Genomic DNA, 16,011 nt, shown 5'->3' with positions numbered 1-16,011 from the left:
TGCATGCTAAACATGCTATACGCTGCAATTCATAAGTTACATCAAGTAAACCCTAAGATATTGCAGTCAGGAACTGATGAGCACTTATTTTAAAATAACCCCACCAAAGGCATTCTCCATTTCTCTCCTGTTCAGCTGAAGTCAGTAGTATTAACAGACCATGTTCAGCTCCAGCAGCAGTCAGGTGTTTTACTAGTCCCCTGGAAGTTTCACTTTATCATACACATACCTACACATAGGGTATTGCAAACGTCACTGGTAAATCGTCGCCATTTCTGCTTGCACAAAGGAGCATGATCCCACATCGTTCGTTGGGTTTACCTACTGTATTCCTATTTTAGGTCACAAAAAGTGTGGAACATTGTTTCCTACAGAGGCTATGAAACACAGTCAATACAATTTCTAGCTGACATTCTGAACTTTTGTGTGCAAACTCACAGATTAAGAAGTGTCTGCACACACGGCCTGATTCGACTCATCTATAGTTAGTAGAAAGATCCATAGATTTCAATGCAAGCTGATGTACCACTGAAGTAAATGTATACTTCAGGATAATACTTTCCCTTCCAGAAAAACAAGCACACACTTTTTACCCATTTGTTGCAAAATAAATACTGCATTGAAATTTCCCTGAAGCAAAAGTATCTTCAGTTAAAGCACTGCAGTGAACAGTGCAGCAAATTTTCAGGGTCACACTCTTCATAGACACCATTTGGGTACATAAGCTGACAATGGCATCTCTGCTCCCTTTCTGCAACTTAGTGACCATGTCCACTCTCTATCAAACACATCTTTAAGAAAAAACACTGGTGTGAGTACATGACAGCTGGAGCTCTTGTGCTATCTGCCCTACCAATTTCTATGAGGACTACAGGGGAACTCATTATTGTCCCAAGGTACATCCAATTGCTGTTCCGAGACACATTATCTTGAAAAGCATATGAAGTGCCTTGCCAGCTGAAGGACTGAAGTAACCCTCAAAGTTTTGCTACATGCACTCCGAAGTTTAGAACAAAGCATATCACCCATCTAATGAGTCATACAAAGCTGGTGGCAATTCGTTTCCCCATTACTAAATGGAACTAAATGTCAGATGGCTTATGACTAAGGAAATGAAAGCTGTATCAATTGTTCTACCGCACGTTTCAGATCAAATTCCTGCAACAACAAGCACTAAGTTAGGAGCAAAGCCCTACCTCACAAAACATAAAACTCAACATGTTTGAGAATGTGAAAGGATACAGGTTCTATTTTTCTTCCCACTTCCCAGATCTCATACAGGTCACAAGGTGCTTAATTTTTATGGACTTACTATATAAAATAATATGCACCAGGAAAATATTGCACAGTTTAGAAAGTTCTTACTAAATTTTACATTTAGAACTGACTTGAGATTTCATTTGTAATAACAAAGTATTACAAGCCCACCAGGAAGAACTTTATTTTTCTGTAACTGCAAAGTCTTTCGGCTCACAGATACATAGCCTTTAGAGACTTATAAAGGTAGTATGACATCTCTTAGGATGCAGAGAAGGAAGCAAGAGTAGAATACGATGCCTCACATGCTCCTATCCCATTTCTCCCTGTGGGAGGAGGGACTAGCACAGCTATTAGTGCTACCCCGGAACAAGGCAAAATAATGCACAAGTAGCAGCCCACAGGCGCTGTTCTTCTCAGAGTTCCTACTATTCATTTCCTTGATGCCTCCCCTCCCCATCATCAAATTTCTCCTGCTGTGCATGCAACAATCGCTGAGAAAGATAGCTGCACATTATACACACGAAAAGACTGCAAACAGGTCCCTTTGCACAGATGAGAGCCAGCGTTCTCAAGGCCCCAGGTGATTCAGCTCCCCTGTATAATATTTGGCCTTCAGTTTCCTCCTTTGTTCAACATAGTCATTATACTCATTGCAGCAGAAAAGATAAAAGGTCAAAAGTGTGGTCTGGGATGATCATAATTTACATCAGAGTAATTGCTTACATGGAATACTAATCTCTAATATGTATTCAGCCTAAAAAAACTGGGTCAGACAAGATCATGAAAAAAATGCCCAAGAAACATTTTGCAAGGATAAACTCAAAAATCCTTTACAATAATGCTGCAGTCATCACTTCATAGAAGGTATTTAAGTTTACCTCTTTCTATTCTGAAAGATAGAATAATATTAATTTTCCTCCTACATCCCAGTTTACCCCTCAGCTGTCCTCAGGTTTTCACTAAAAACTCTAATATGCCAATAGTGGCCAGTCTTGCAATAAATGTATTGGGTTGTATTAGCTTCCAGTGAAACAGAAGCTGCTGTATAAGTGAGTTTCCATAACACACCCTATTCCCTTGTCTCAATTTATTTTTAGGATTTGTGGCCTCAATGAGAACCACTCCTTGAAATATAGTCAAGGCTAGGTAGTCAAAAGTTCACAGGATTTCAAGGTTTTCCTGACAGTCTGAGACTGAGCTCATGACCACCAAGGCAGTCGGCTCCCAGCTCCTTTCTGTCTGTTAGGGTTTGTAGTGCTGGAAGCACTGAAGCCTTAGGAACATCTGAACTTGAATTGCCAACGTCTGCTTATCCAAATACCAAGCTTTGTCTCCCTTTTTTTTAATCTTGCTGTAACTAACCATTTTCTATTGTACAAAACAAGGTGTATTTGGAATGGCTATTGTTAAAGACTTCCTCATACACAGCCTTATTCTGCACAGAAAGCAATTATATTGTTCAGTTTCAAATACTTCCAAAGAAGGTTAAGCTGAACTATGCATGGGTTTAGCTCTTGCTTCATGTTCAAACGGACGGTTTAAGAAGGGATTACTGCATTTTAAGATTTATTCCCTAGTAAATTCCACTATAACTTAAGGAATATATACCCTTTGAGGATAAGAAACAAGAGAGAAGTTTCCATTTTGTAGAATGCAATTTTGGCCCTGGAAAAAAGTAAATATTCCCCTGAAGTTATGATGCAACTACCTTTTTCAGGATCATCTCAGATGAAAGTACTTCCCAAATAAAGGCACCTTTCAGTTGCACAGTCAATTCCCTTCTCCAAGTACTGCGTAACTTAACATTTTGCCCTTGATATTATCCCTTGCTTTTCTTCATCACACCAGTTTCTGCTCATGAAATACTTGTGTACATATCGTACATATGTTTTAACAGCCCCAAGAACCAGTAAAGTGTTCTGCAGACACTAATACAGGCTGCAGGCATGCAAACACCATGTTTTACTGCTTACCCATTTAGCCAGTGTGCATTTCACATGCCAAGAGATGCTCCCTTGCAGAAAGGAAAGGTGCACAATGCGACACTGCTACTGGAGGGTACTTCTGTTTGAGGGGAAGTGGGGTTTTTTAAACAACAAAAAAAACAACCATAGAGGCATTTGTAACATCACAAAAACTGACCACGAGACATTTTGTTGCCCCTGATGTCCTAATGCACATCCCATGCTCCCTTCCAATCAAACATAACACAGCTAAGCGTTGTAATCATGTGTTAAGTACAGGATCTGCAACCTGCCAAGTGCAGCCAGCAGTAGATCCCGACATTGTTTCTATTGCTCAAAAAAAACATACCATTGCTGTTTTAGCTCCAGCTGCACAGGATAAAGTGGAGGTTTATAGCTTTTGAAGCACGTTTCATAAGAAAAGTAAGACATACTTACATTTTCAACACTTTTCCCCTATACACATACACCCCAAAAATTCCAGATCTGTCTGAAGAGCTGTTCTGGCAAATATTCAGTCCAGAACTGAGAAAAATTACACAGAACACCTTTTTGGAAGCTTCTGACAAGTTAAAAAAAAAAAAAAACAACAAACAAATCTCCATAATTCAATCATATCCTTAACATACGACCACAGCCTCAGCTGGTTTAAAATGGCTCTGCTGATTTATGCCAGCTAAAATTTTATCCCCTCTTTTTAAAGGTATACTTCTCCAGTTTGTTAATGAAAACACTGAAACTCTTACCATATTGATTTAAGAGGCTTCAAGCACTGAAATGTTAAAAAAATTTGTAAACATTTGGAAGTATCTAGAGAACAATTTTAGTTTACAACTTACAAATTAGTTTGAAGTGACTATTATTTATTTACTGACATGTTGACTCCCGCAAGGATTTTTATTTTATATTCAAACCTACACAGATTAAATTTAAGTTATAAAAGAAGGGATACATCCTGGACAAAATATCTTCCATTATTAGAAACAGTCACATATCCAACTAACAGACTGACACTTTCTGAGGTCATGTTGTTTCACCAAAAATATTCTCTCACGGATATTTTTGCTAATCTTCACAAGTAGCTCCAATACTTTTTGATTGGCGGGTCTCTACAAATTTAGAGATGGACAGCTGACTGGTAATACAAGCCTACTGAAAACAGACTTGTTTTTCTTGATTTTTTTTGCAGTCACTGGAAGTGGTCCACAGTCCCCACAACACCAAAGACCACAGTTAAAGGAGGAGTGTAGAGGAAAGAAAAAAAAAAAATCAGTTTCCCAAAATAAGCCTTTGTATATTACTCTTCAAATTATTTAGTCTCAAGAACTATATGTCTCATCTTGTGCCTTTCGCTTCAGCAAAACACTAAAATAATCGCATTTTTATCTTTCAATTTTATACATCTATAGTGTTCACACTGTTTTTAAGGAAGAAAGAGATGGAAGCCAACTACAGTATCCAGTGCTTTTCAACTTATGACTCTATCTTAGCTAGAGCTATAGGCCACTATCATAATGCAGACTTTTTAAAACAGCTTGGCATAAATCACACTGATTTAAATCTCTCTGGGCCTTATTTCTCAACACAAATTTAAGTTTCTGTTAACCAAGATCTTAAAAGTTCACTTTTTTCTTCCTAGACTGACAACAATGGCAAATACCATCTGTTCAACTGTCATTTGGGAATTTTTAAAGCAGCTCTCAAAAAGAAAAGGGAAAAAAAGCCCTTCAAATATGATTGCCATACAGTTTCTTCAGAAATACCTCAAATAGTATTGCCAATGCATTCTGTCACATATTGACCTCTGCTAGTAGCCTTGTGAAACTAACTCCAAAACAGATTTTAGAAACCAACAACGTCTATCACACAGAAAACCATGAAAGAGAGCTCACACACTATTTTAACTTTGTTTAACCAACCCAGATTTGGCAAGCTCCACTTATAACCAAGAAATTCAACCCAATTACTGCAATTTTGTAACCTAGTGTAGACCAGGTACAGTGATGTTTTCCAGCTACAGTCAGATTTTTATTGCATTTCAAACAATCAAGGCGAAAAAAACCAAACACAAAGTTATGAGGGAAATGTTCATTACTTCACTTCTGTTTGTAAGCTTTTGTGATATACCTGCATTATCTTGTCACTTCTTCATATTATAAGTAGGGTTTATTGTCTTTCAAGAAATAAAAGATTACATTTTCTTAGTCTCTTGATTTCAGAACCTGGGGTTTTAAGATACTTGGATTTTTCCCCCTTAAAAGTCAATAAAAATGTCGCTAGTCATTAAATCTTTGTAAACTGATAATGGTCAGAGACGTATGCAGCACATATATAAATGCATGCATACATGCAGAATTTATAAGCATGCGCCTATTTCAGTGAGAGAAGAATCTAGTCAAGCCAGAAAGCAAGAAGAAATCAGTTTCAAAATAAGGAGAGTCCCATTTTTCTCACCTATTTTATTTATCCTAATCTGCTAGCAAATGAGTCATGGATGAATGCTGATCAGAAAACACCACAATCTTTGAAGAAAATTGCCATCAAATGTATATATTAGATGAAGTAAAGAGGCAACCCACTTCATTTTAATTGTCCTAAGATACATATATGAAAATATCAGTAAGGTAAATAAGATGTGATTCTGAATAATTGTTATTAGAAAAGCAGACAAGTACTATCCACACTTGGGATACACAACTTCAAGTGATTAGTCCGATTTAAAACAGCAACAAAAACACTGTTTGACAAATTGAGTACAACTGAAACTTTGGGAAACTGCATCATTGCTTATCTTTACTGTACTCATAGTACTTGACTAGTAACAGACAGGAATCATGGGGGTGAGGTGGAAGACAGTCAATGAGGAAACAAGAGGAAAACAGACTTGCTTCATTACAGGTATTTTGAAAGTCAATATAGTGAAGAATTACCATTCTTAAATCTGTAGGATAACCATTTTGGTCAAGACTTCACTTAATAGTTTTAAGTTGAATGAAAAGCACTTTGAAAAGAATAAAAAACCCCAAGAATTGTTCTATTGACTCAATAAAAGCAGTTATACCACGGGAAGCCATAAGGTGAAAAGACATTAAATCAAACATTCCTCCTGTTTGGATAAAGACAACTATTAGTGGAAGAACATTAAAAGCTTTGAAAGAACTGTTTACATTTATATTAAAAGACACAAAGGATGAAACCCGGATTCCACTGAGATACACTGCAAATCTCGCATTGATTTAACCCGGGTCAGGATTTCACGTACAAAGACCAAACATCTAAATAACAGCATTAACTGCTGGGAAACGGCAATTCCATGCAGAACGGTCTTTACAATCAATACAGAGAGAAGTCACATTAAAATGAATTGTTATCCAGCACATACACTTCTTATACCCAATTCCAAAAAATACTTTTAGATAATAGACAAAATCCTCTTTCATGGTCCAATAGTCCTAAATGATATATTGGTCAACTTGCACTCTAGCTGAATGATCTTGAGGATACTCGGTCCGACAAGGGACAAAAAAACCTGAAGAATTTTTACAGTCTGTTTCATTGCTGCCAAGCTTGAACATCTCCTAGAGATCCTAACTATACCAAAAAGCCAAAAGCAGGGATATTTCGCCACCAAGCAACAGAACTTGAAAGATGGTTACACAAACCCCATCAACTTCTTAAAAGAGAGATTTTAAGAATCATCCATCTCCCACATTAAGTAGGATTTCATGGGTTGGCAAGCAGGGGAGTAAGTCCCATTTAGATTCAATGTGTTTTAAACAGCAAACTTGGGAGGTTTTTAATGTCAGTTATTGAGAATGACAAATGTCAAATTAACTGATGTAGAGATACATATTCATATTTTTCTGACTACAGCATTTATACTGATTTTATCAAGAAGTTGCTTGCAGTTTTGATGCCATATTATAACGCATGTTTTAACAACTTACTCTGAAGAACTCCCTTATTCAACAGCTATAAGTAGTAATCATATTCATTTTTATTGGAATACATACAGCAAAAAATAGGAAGTCATTTAGAATCAACTCTCCTGAAGTACACTTTAGAAATCTACACTGAAATATTTTAAATATTTAAATTCCCCTCAATCTAGTCTATGCAGTAAATTTGCAGTTCATAAAAGAAAACAAAACACTGAAGCATTCATTACAGGCATCCTGTAGATGTCTGCTCAAAGGCCCACACTGAATGTGCACAATTCTCTCCAACTAGGTATAGTTGTTAGCATGCTTAAATGCCCTGATTAATATAAAACTAAAAACAAAACCTAAGTTCTCACTGCAGTTTCACAGTCCTTCAGAAGCCAGATTACATGAATAGATTTCACGAAGATGTAAACAACACAGAAATTAAGGCACAGTTTCTTTCTTTCAACAGCAGGGTTTACTCTGAAGAAATAACTGCAAAGCACACTCAGCAAGCCCACACATCCCATTCAAGGATTTTGGCACACGCCAATCTTACACTGCAACCTCACAAGATGTGGAACGCAAAATGAATTGTGAAGTTTTCTTTCGGATTTGTACCATTTTTTATACCCCACAGTTATGTAGGCACATATGTATGTATACAAAAGTAAATCTGTTTAAAATAAATATAGAGCATACATATATGCATGTTTTCATATACACATTTTTTCTGAACACTACATAAATCATACACCAGACATCCTGTTATGCTGTTCTGCAAAAAGTAACTTCGAGTACAGGCAAGGGTATGATGCTGCAGTAAGCACTTTATATATTACATCGTGAAGTAACAGTCAAGTTAACCCTGCCTCTGCATACAGTGACAGATTTAACAACAGCTCTTCAAACCACGCCACAAGCGTCTCTTGCAAAATTCCTTCCAACTTATTTTTACAAACACCCTTTCCAAATCACTACAACTTTTCTATTTTTAAGTAATCGCAACATAAACTCATAGATAAGTCTAATGGGATCAAACCACAAACTTCAACTTTAATCAGAGAATATTTTCTTTTTGATACAACAAATGCCTTTCTCGAGTTTGACATTGGGCTTCTTTTTCCCACCTCTAGTTCTTCTGAAACTGTCTTCTCTTTTTCCCCTTATTACTTTGACACAAACTTTTTAAACTTGTCAGCAAGGTTTACCTGTTCTGTGAGTCTGTAAAACAGTCAGATTCCAGATTCCTAGTCACCCTCCTCTCTACCTCAGCTGCAATTATCAAAGATACCCATATAGCACTTACTATAGGCTTGCCAGCATGCTACTTAAAAACTGCATTTGTGGAAATGAAAAAAGTGTGCCAAGTCCCAAATAAGCTAGGATGTTCTTTAAAATTCAGCAGAAAACCCGTAACACCACAATTTGTGTTCAGCAAGTAAGCCAATTTCATAAGTCACAACCCCTCGCATTTACGGGGCTGTCTGGTGAAGACCACAAGAAGAGTCACCCAGTAGGGACAGTTGAAGTTGTCTTTGACAACGGCCAACTGCAAGCGCCTACGGAAGAGGAAAAAAAACCCAACACATACAATACTGCTCCTGGATAGTCTCCCAGCCTCCAGCAGTGGGTTGCATAAGACCACATCAACAAGAGGTTGTGCCTTTGTATTTTATGCACATGTTGGATTTTTTTTTTCTTTCATGAAGCTGTACAGTCATTTGCTGAATCCATATAAAGATTTAGCACCTGCAACACCCTACAGCTTCTCCCACAGAGAAGGGTTTGGGGATTAGCTGAATAAAGTCACTTGCTTGTTTGGTATCAAAGACGTGAACAGCCTATATTAATTCAAGCACCTATTGCTAGATTGCGATTCAGTGGACTCCTCTAGAGAAGAGCAGAAGAGGAGACACTACTTCACAGAGCTATCAAACACTATACTTTCTGGAGGACAGAAAGGGCTTATCTAGAAGAACTCATAAAGGAGCATGGGAACATCCCCAAGGGGGATGGATGCAGCAGCTGCCACTGAAGGAGGGCTGCTAGTCTGCAATCAGCATCTCTAGAGGCACCAAGGAATAGTACAAGGTGCTACGGGCGATAAAACATTTTATTAAATGTCCATATTGCCTCCAACAATTCTCTTTTTCCACTACCAAAATCATTGCAATGTTTTCTTGGTAGTTTGAAACTCAGGTTTTGAGGTGACGTTAGGAGGTCATTGCATCCATTCTCCTCCCTACCAAAAGGGTCCAGTCCACTTACACATGGTAATACTGTTCCAAATGGTTCTTACAGCTCTCCACTTACAGGCACTAAAATATAAGAGAAGCTTTTCCTAAAGTCAACCCTGAATCTTCCCTGTTGATCTTTACTTTTGTCCTACCCACAGAGAGCATGGAGAACATTATTTTCTCCTCTGATTTACAGGAGCTTTTTATATACCTGAAAACTATTCTCATGTTCCTCAATTCTTTTTCATTCAGCTAACCACAACTCCTTCAGCAGGTCACGTCAGGTCACTTCTTCTAGACTTACCAATCTCACTGTTCTCTGTTGGAACTAACTCCAGCTGGTCCAGATTCCACTTGAAATGCAACATCCAAAACCAAAGATCTTTCTCTAGATGAATCTTGAATAAGGAACGTATCTTCCAAATCTGTTACCATCCTTCAAAATAACCTGTGAAAATTGACTGCAACTTGTTTGAAGATTATATTTTTTCCATTAATTTTTGTTTAATAAATCAACAGAGATAAGACATTTGAGAGATTGTGCTCAAATGGCAGTTCCTCAAACACTAGGAAAGCCAGGGGTAAGTCAAAGATCTGTTTGTATGTATCCCCTACCTGTTATTTTCAGACTGCTCTTTTTTAAGAAGAATATCAGAGTGGAAAAAAAGGCTCCAAGAACTACACTTAGTTTATGACACTCTCCACAGACAAACTGTAAATTTGAAGCCAGGGCAAATCTCACCGCTATTGGGTTTTAAAATATCTCTTTTAAAACACAACATGAAGTAACATTAAACAAGTTTTGAATGTCAGGACTTGATTATTTGCAATATTTGCAAAAATAGACTATGGACAACAGGGAACTACACTTGGCACTAGCAAATAGCTTCCTATAGAAACAATGCATTTTATCTTTCATTTTCCCATTACTTATTTCACAGTAGGGAAGCGCTCTCTACAAAATGAAATGCTAGCTACACCACTCAGACACTTTATAGGAACCAGGCAAGCTACTTGCCGCCTTCTAACACAACCTTCTTGGAAACAAAAGAAACAAATCACTTTGAGGCAACCAAGTCAAAATGGCCAAGAGAAAGCCAAAAATATATGTACAAATGAAGTGCGTTTGAAGCCAGAATTAGACCTTTGAAATTACTTTCACAAAACATCCTGTCAATCCGACACAGCAAGTCTGATACACAAAAAGTATATGAGAAAATTTACTCTCTAACATTTTTATCAGATGTTAAATAACATTGTGATGAATGTTTATTTTCAAGACCCCGAAGAATAACATTTGTTCCCTAACATGTACCAAGCTATAACTGTATAAAACCAGTAATTTGCACTCTTTTTTTAATGCCTAACGGATGCACAGGACTACTGGATCACACACACAGAATCATTAAGGTTGGAAAAGACCTTTGAGATCATCAAGTCCAAGCATCAACCCAACACCACCATGCTCATTAAACCATGCCCCGAAGTGCCACATCCACACTTTTTTTTTTAACACTTCCAGAGATGGTGACTCCACCACCTCCCTGGGCAGCCTGTTCCAATGCCTGACCACTCAGTAAAGAAATTTTTCCTAATATCCAGTTTAAACCTCCCCTGGCGCAACTTGAGGCCATTTCCTCTTGTTCTATCACTAGTTACTTGGGAGAAGAGACCAACACCAATCTCACCACAACCCCCTTTCAGGTAGTTGTAGAGAGCGATAAGGTCTCCCCTCAGCCTCCTCTTCTCCAGACTAAACAACCCCAGTTCCCTCAGCCGCTCCCCGTAAGACTTGATCTCCAGACCCCTCACCAGCTTCGCTGCCCTTCTCTGGACATGCTCTAGCAACTCCATGACCTTCTTGTAGTGAGGGGCCCAAAACTGAACACAGTATTCGAGGTGTGGCCTCACCAGCGCCAAGTACAGGGGCACAATCATTTCCCTACTCCTGATCGTCAATATATTTTTCCAGTTATACTGTAAATAATCAAAATAAGGTGACAGTGCCTCCGAGAGCTTCCAATCAGCTTTCACAGACTTCTCCAAATCTTTAAAAGGCAGAAAAAAGAAAACTGAGGCCACTTTCAAGTGTGCAATTTGGCCATGAGAAGGTCTATTCAGATACAGATACTGCCTTCGAATTCCAAGGAAATAAAGAAAAATAAAAAGTGACAAAACTACGACTCCACACTACTCTCATGCCACTTAATGGTTGGTGACAAAAGACGTATCCTCCAGGGTGGCACATACTTTGCTTACAATTGAAATATGCTTTGAAAGCTCTGATGCTCATAGGTTCCCAGTTTTGGTAGTCTTCCAAATAATGCAATTAAAATTGGTAACTATATGATTATGCCTAGCAAACATTTTCTAGCTTCATAATGACAACTTAAATACAGTTGTCAGTCTTCTATGCTGAAATATCTAATACTAAAGCAGTTATCAAATACTCTGATTTTTGTCTTTTGAGACCTCTGAATCTTTTCATTATCTTGACACCCAGACTTCATAATCAGACAATTCTTTTATCCTATGAGACAGGAGAGTCAGTTTTTATGAATTGCTTTTCAATCAAAACACTTAAAAAAAGAGTATTCCTGAAAAGGAATATTCCTATCTCCATTTATTGATGAGAAAATGGAAAACATGACACCATATGCTACAGAAAGCACCAGCAACAGAAATCAAGGTTGCTTCATCCCCCATCTTGTGACCTAAGCAGTGTGCCAAACATTCCTTCTCATGTATTTTACATGAGGATGAAAATAAGGTTCTTATTTTTTATCTCTCTCCTTTGAGCTGATATGGAAAAAGTATTTCATCATTATTTACCGTGAAAAAAAAAAAAATTACAGGTAACCACAGTGTTGTGCAGAAAAATTCAGACACTGGGATCTGTCTAACATGTTCTCAAAGATTTTCCTTTAATTTTTGCCCCCAGGGTTTAAGCTTTCTTTCACACAGAATATGCTGGCTCTGTCTCCCTGGGTTAGTTGTTTTTCTACTGCTGATAGTCATTTCAGATGTATTCACATAATAGACTTGCCAAGTGGGACTGAATGTTCCATTGATTTGGAAGTGTCCTGAATGACTAAGACTTCAAGTTTTGCCCATGTAATTAATTTAATTGGAATCAAATATTCTTAGTTATTCAGATCACTGAGGTGCTTTCAGCTGTACTTAGAAATGAAGATTAAAATGTTTATGTTAATGATGAAGTTCAAATACAGTCAAACTTGAAAGGTTGACTAATTGGGTCTCACAAGGAATTGGGATATGGCAACCTTTTTAGGACTTCACCAAGTAGTTTAACAGCAAATACTAGAATACAATAATAAATAATTTAAGAGAACAGCCTCATGCATACATTTGTGGAGAGTCAGAAAGAGAAAGTGAAATGCTGCAGGTAGTATTTCTCTCTGCCTGCGACCACATGCACCGATGAATTTTGAATGTGCTGGGGAAAAAAAAAAAGTCTTACCCCTCAGCATGTTCTATTTAACATAACTGAAGACCATGAGAGACTGTCCACAACAGTTTCCAGACACCGTTAATGCAATTCCAATAATCCAGAAAGCATGCCTCTATGTCTTATTGAACAAAGCTGTCTGAAAAATACTTTAAAGAAACCATTTTTCTGTCCAAAACATTGATTTCATTGGAACCTATAATAAAGATCCCAGGGTCAACAACCTGCTAGAAAGCTACCAAAGCCACAAATTGTGTATGAATATGTAGTACAGAGATTGAGTTCCGCAACTGACCACCTATTAAACATTCTGGCATGACCTCTTGTATTTGTTTTTCCATGGAAAACTTTAGAGTTTGGTCTTGGTTTTTTCCTTTCTGTGGACAATAAACAATTTTTGCAGTCTGGAGGTATTTTTGTGAAAGAAATTCTTATTTTCTACTGAGTGAATGGTAAACAGGACTGTTTCTGTAATCCTTCTCCCCATCCTCAAAAATGTATGCATGGAGAGGTGTTTTGTTTTTAGAATGAGGAGCAGCAGAGCACAGCAAAGCAGATGAGATCGGATGAGATTTGAAATCATTATCTTAGATTATCTTTATGAGTCTCTACAACGGGTTGCTTAAAGCATCAGAGGAGCTTTGCACACACTACATCCTACCTGCATCTCAAACCAGAAAGCACACACCCTCAAGCAAAAAGTCAAGTTTATGGTTACAGTACCAAGCTTCTCAATTGTGTGAGATACCCACAAAATGCCTTTTGAATTGAAATTTGCATCCTATAGAAAAACATAGAGCAAGGAGAAAGCAGCACCAGATTCTTATTGAAATAAACGCTTTTTTTCTTTCCTCTACTGATGGGAGGGGAAATAGTCCACAGAGGGAGGTATATCACATATTAAGTGCATACAGTGCCAAGATACGTTAATTCATTTATTAATCCTGCATTACAGTCTTTGATGTTATCTAATTTTAAGAAACAAGGTATGTAAAGTAATAAGTGGAAGCTTAAAGCACTTAAATATCAATATAAATACCCTTTAAAAGTCTATTTTTAAAAACTAAGTACTGGTAAATTGTGGCTACTGTTATCCAAAAATGCTCTTTGCAGCCCTCCAGTGGTCAAGTACAAAGTAGACCCCAACAAGAAACCACCTCCGATTTGCCTGATGAACTACCTACCTGCAGCGTTTAAAAATACATCTCCCATGAAGTAAAAACGAGCGTGCTTGTCTAAAGAAAACATCCATATAAAGGAGATAATTACCTTTTAAATACATAAGAGAGTAAACAGGAGGAAAATAATTCCCCTCCATCAAATTGTTCCCTGTTATTTGTTATATCACACAGTTGGTCTGCCCAGAAAACACTGGATCCCACCAGGACCTCAAGATATACGTTGGGTTAGTAACAGAAGTAGCAATTCGTTTCTTACAGTTAGTTTCTGCTATTCATACAGGTTAATCTAAAGAAAGTTCAGGCAATGTTTGCTGGAAAGAATCAGTTTCCTCTCAAAGTTAGGACTCATGCAGGTGTTTTTTTTTTTTTAAACAAAACCCAAACACGTAAATTTTCCCTTCTCTCTCTTTCTCACACATGCCTAAGTAAAATAAAAGGTAAAACCTCACATAAAAGTAAAAATAATAGAACTGTTGTTAAATAATATAAGATAAACTGAGACAGAGTTCTCAAAACTAAGTTTTTAAAACTTGGGGCTAGAAAGTCAGACCTGCAAGAAAACAACGCCAAGGGAAAAGAACGGAACCAAAGGAGAGACGACCCTGACACCGGCAGACCAGAACCTTTCCGAACGGGCAATGCTTGCGCTGGGAGGCGACGGCTTGGCGGAGCCGCGCAGGGCGAGCGCTGCGGAGCGGCCAGGTCCAGTGAACCTGCGACAGCGGCTCTCCCGGCTCTAACGACCCGATGTCACGGCCCCCCAGGACACTTGGGTCGTTATCGTCTTCGCCTCCCGCCCCCTCCTTTCAGCCCTTTCTGGCCGGTTATGTAGAAGCGGGAGCCCCCAGGCTACGCGCGAGCCGCCCAGCCGCGGCACCTCCCACCCAGCTGGGCCGCTCCCAGACTCCCCGCCGCCGGGCACGCCCGAAAAAGTAGCGGGCAACGAGTTGTCGGAACCCGCCAAGGAAGCGGCCCCGAGCCCCGCGCGGCCTCCAACCCCCCCCCCCAACTTTCTGCTTCGCCGCCCTCCTGGGAGGGTCGCCCCGACCGGCCCCGCTCCGCCCGCCGTGGGCTCGGCGGTCACCCCCACGGCCCAGCCGCCGGAGCACTCGGGAGCTGTCCGCGGGCTGGCGGGCAGCGGCCCCCGCGCCCCCGCTCCCCCCGGGGCCGCCGCCCGCGCTACCTGCCTTTGGCGGCGAGCAGGCTGCCCAGCGGCGGCAGCAGCAGCAGCAGCAGCAGCAGCGCCGCCGGCCCCCTGCAGCAGCAGCGCCGCCGCATCCCCGCCGCGGCGCCGGCCCTCCGCGCGCCACACGCCGCCCTGCGCGGCAGCTCCCGGCGGCGGCTGTCTGCGGGGCGAGGCGAGGCGGGCGGGCGCAGGCTGCCGCCGTCTCCGTCATCCGCCCTCACTGCCAGCACCGGGGCGGCTCCGGCTCCCGCCCCGGGACCGCGGCGACGTCACAGGGAGGGGAGGCACGAATATTCATGAGCGGAGTCGGGGGCGGCTCCGGGCTCTGCCGGGGGCAGCGCCGCCGCCGCCGGGCCCGGCTGTGAGGCGAGGGGGGCGGGGCAGCACCTGCGCGTGGGGCGGGGTGGCCCCGCGCACCTGCTCGTGCAGGTGTCGTCTTCCACCCCCCCAGGCGGGATGCTGGGCGGCGCGAGCAGAGCGGCCCCGTCCGCAGCCCCAGCTGGGCGCGAGCGGGCGCGAGGAAGGCGGGCGGCGAGAGAGCGGGGGCAGAGGGGACGAGAAGGCGGCTTTGGCGCGGGATGCGAAGGGCAGCGGGGCGGGAGGACACAGAGGGGGCGGCTGGAAGAAAGGAACAGGCCAGAGAAGAGCAAGGAACGGTCCAATAAAGGGGGAGGAGGAATAGGGGACCTTGGAATCCCGAGGTGGGAAGAGAGAAGAGGAAATTATTTTGTTAGGGGAAGAGGGCAGATTGCAAAGGCTTTGGTCAAGGGGAGACATGAACAAGGCGT

At 40.6% G+C, this 16,011-nt stretch overlaps 1 protein-coding gene across 1 annotated transcript in view; it reads right to left on the bottom strand.

The window, feature by feature from the left end:
* The window catches only part of CLSTN2 (calsyntenin 2), a gene marked incomplete at its 3' end in the record, with an annotated part of 384,651 nt that extends 369,009 nt beyond the window's left edge, over nt 1–15,642 (bottom strand). Inside the window, exon 1 of the mRNA XM_082003800.1 lies at nt 15,221–15,642. Coding sequence (XP_081859926.1) covers nt 15,221–15,434 — 214 coding nt within the window. The 5' untranslated portion in view covers nt 15,435–15,642. The remainder of the gene's footprint in view (nt 1–15,220) is intronic.
* Between the last annotated feature and the right edge of the window lie 369 nt (nt 15,643–16,011).

Source organism: Phaethon aethereus (assembly GCF_964289735.1).
Source record: "Phaethon aethereus genome assembly, chromosome: 9".
Classification (NCBI taxonomy): domain Eukaryota; kingdom Metazoa; phylum Chordata; class Aves; order Phaethontiformes; family Phaethontidae; genus Phaethon; species Phaethon aethereus.
The sequence above is the reverse complement of the archived record's forward strand: the minus strand, read 5'-3'. Positions and strand labels throughout refer to the sequence as shown.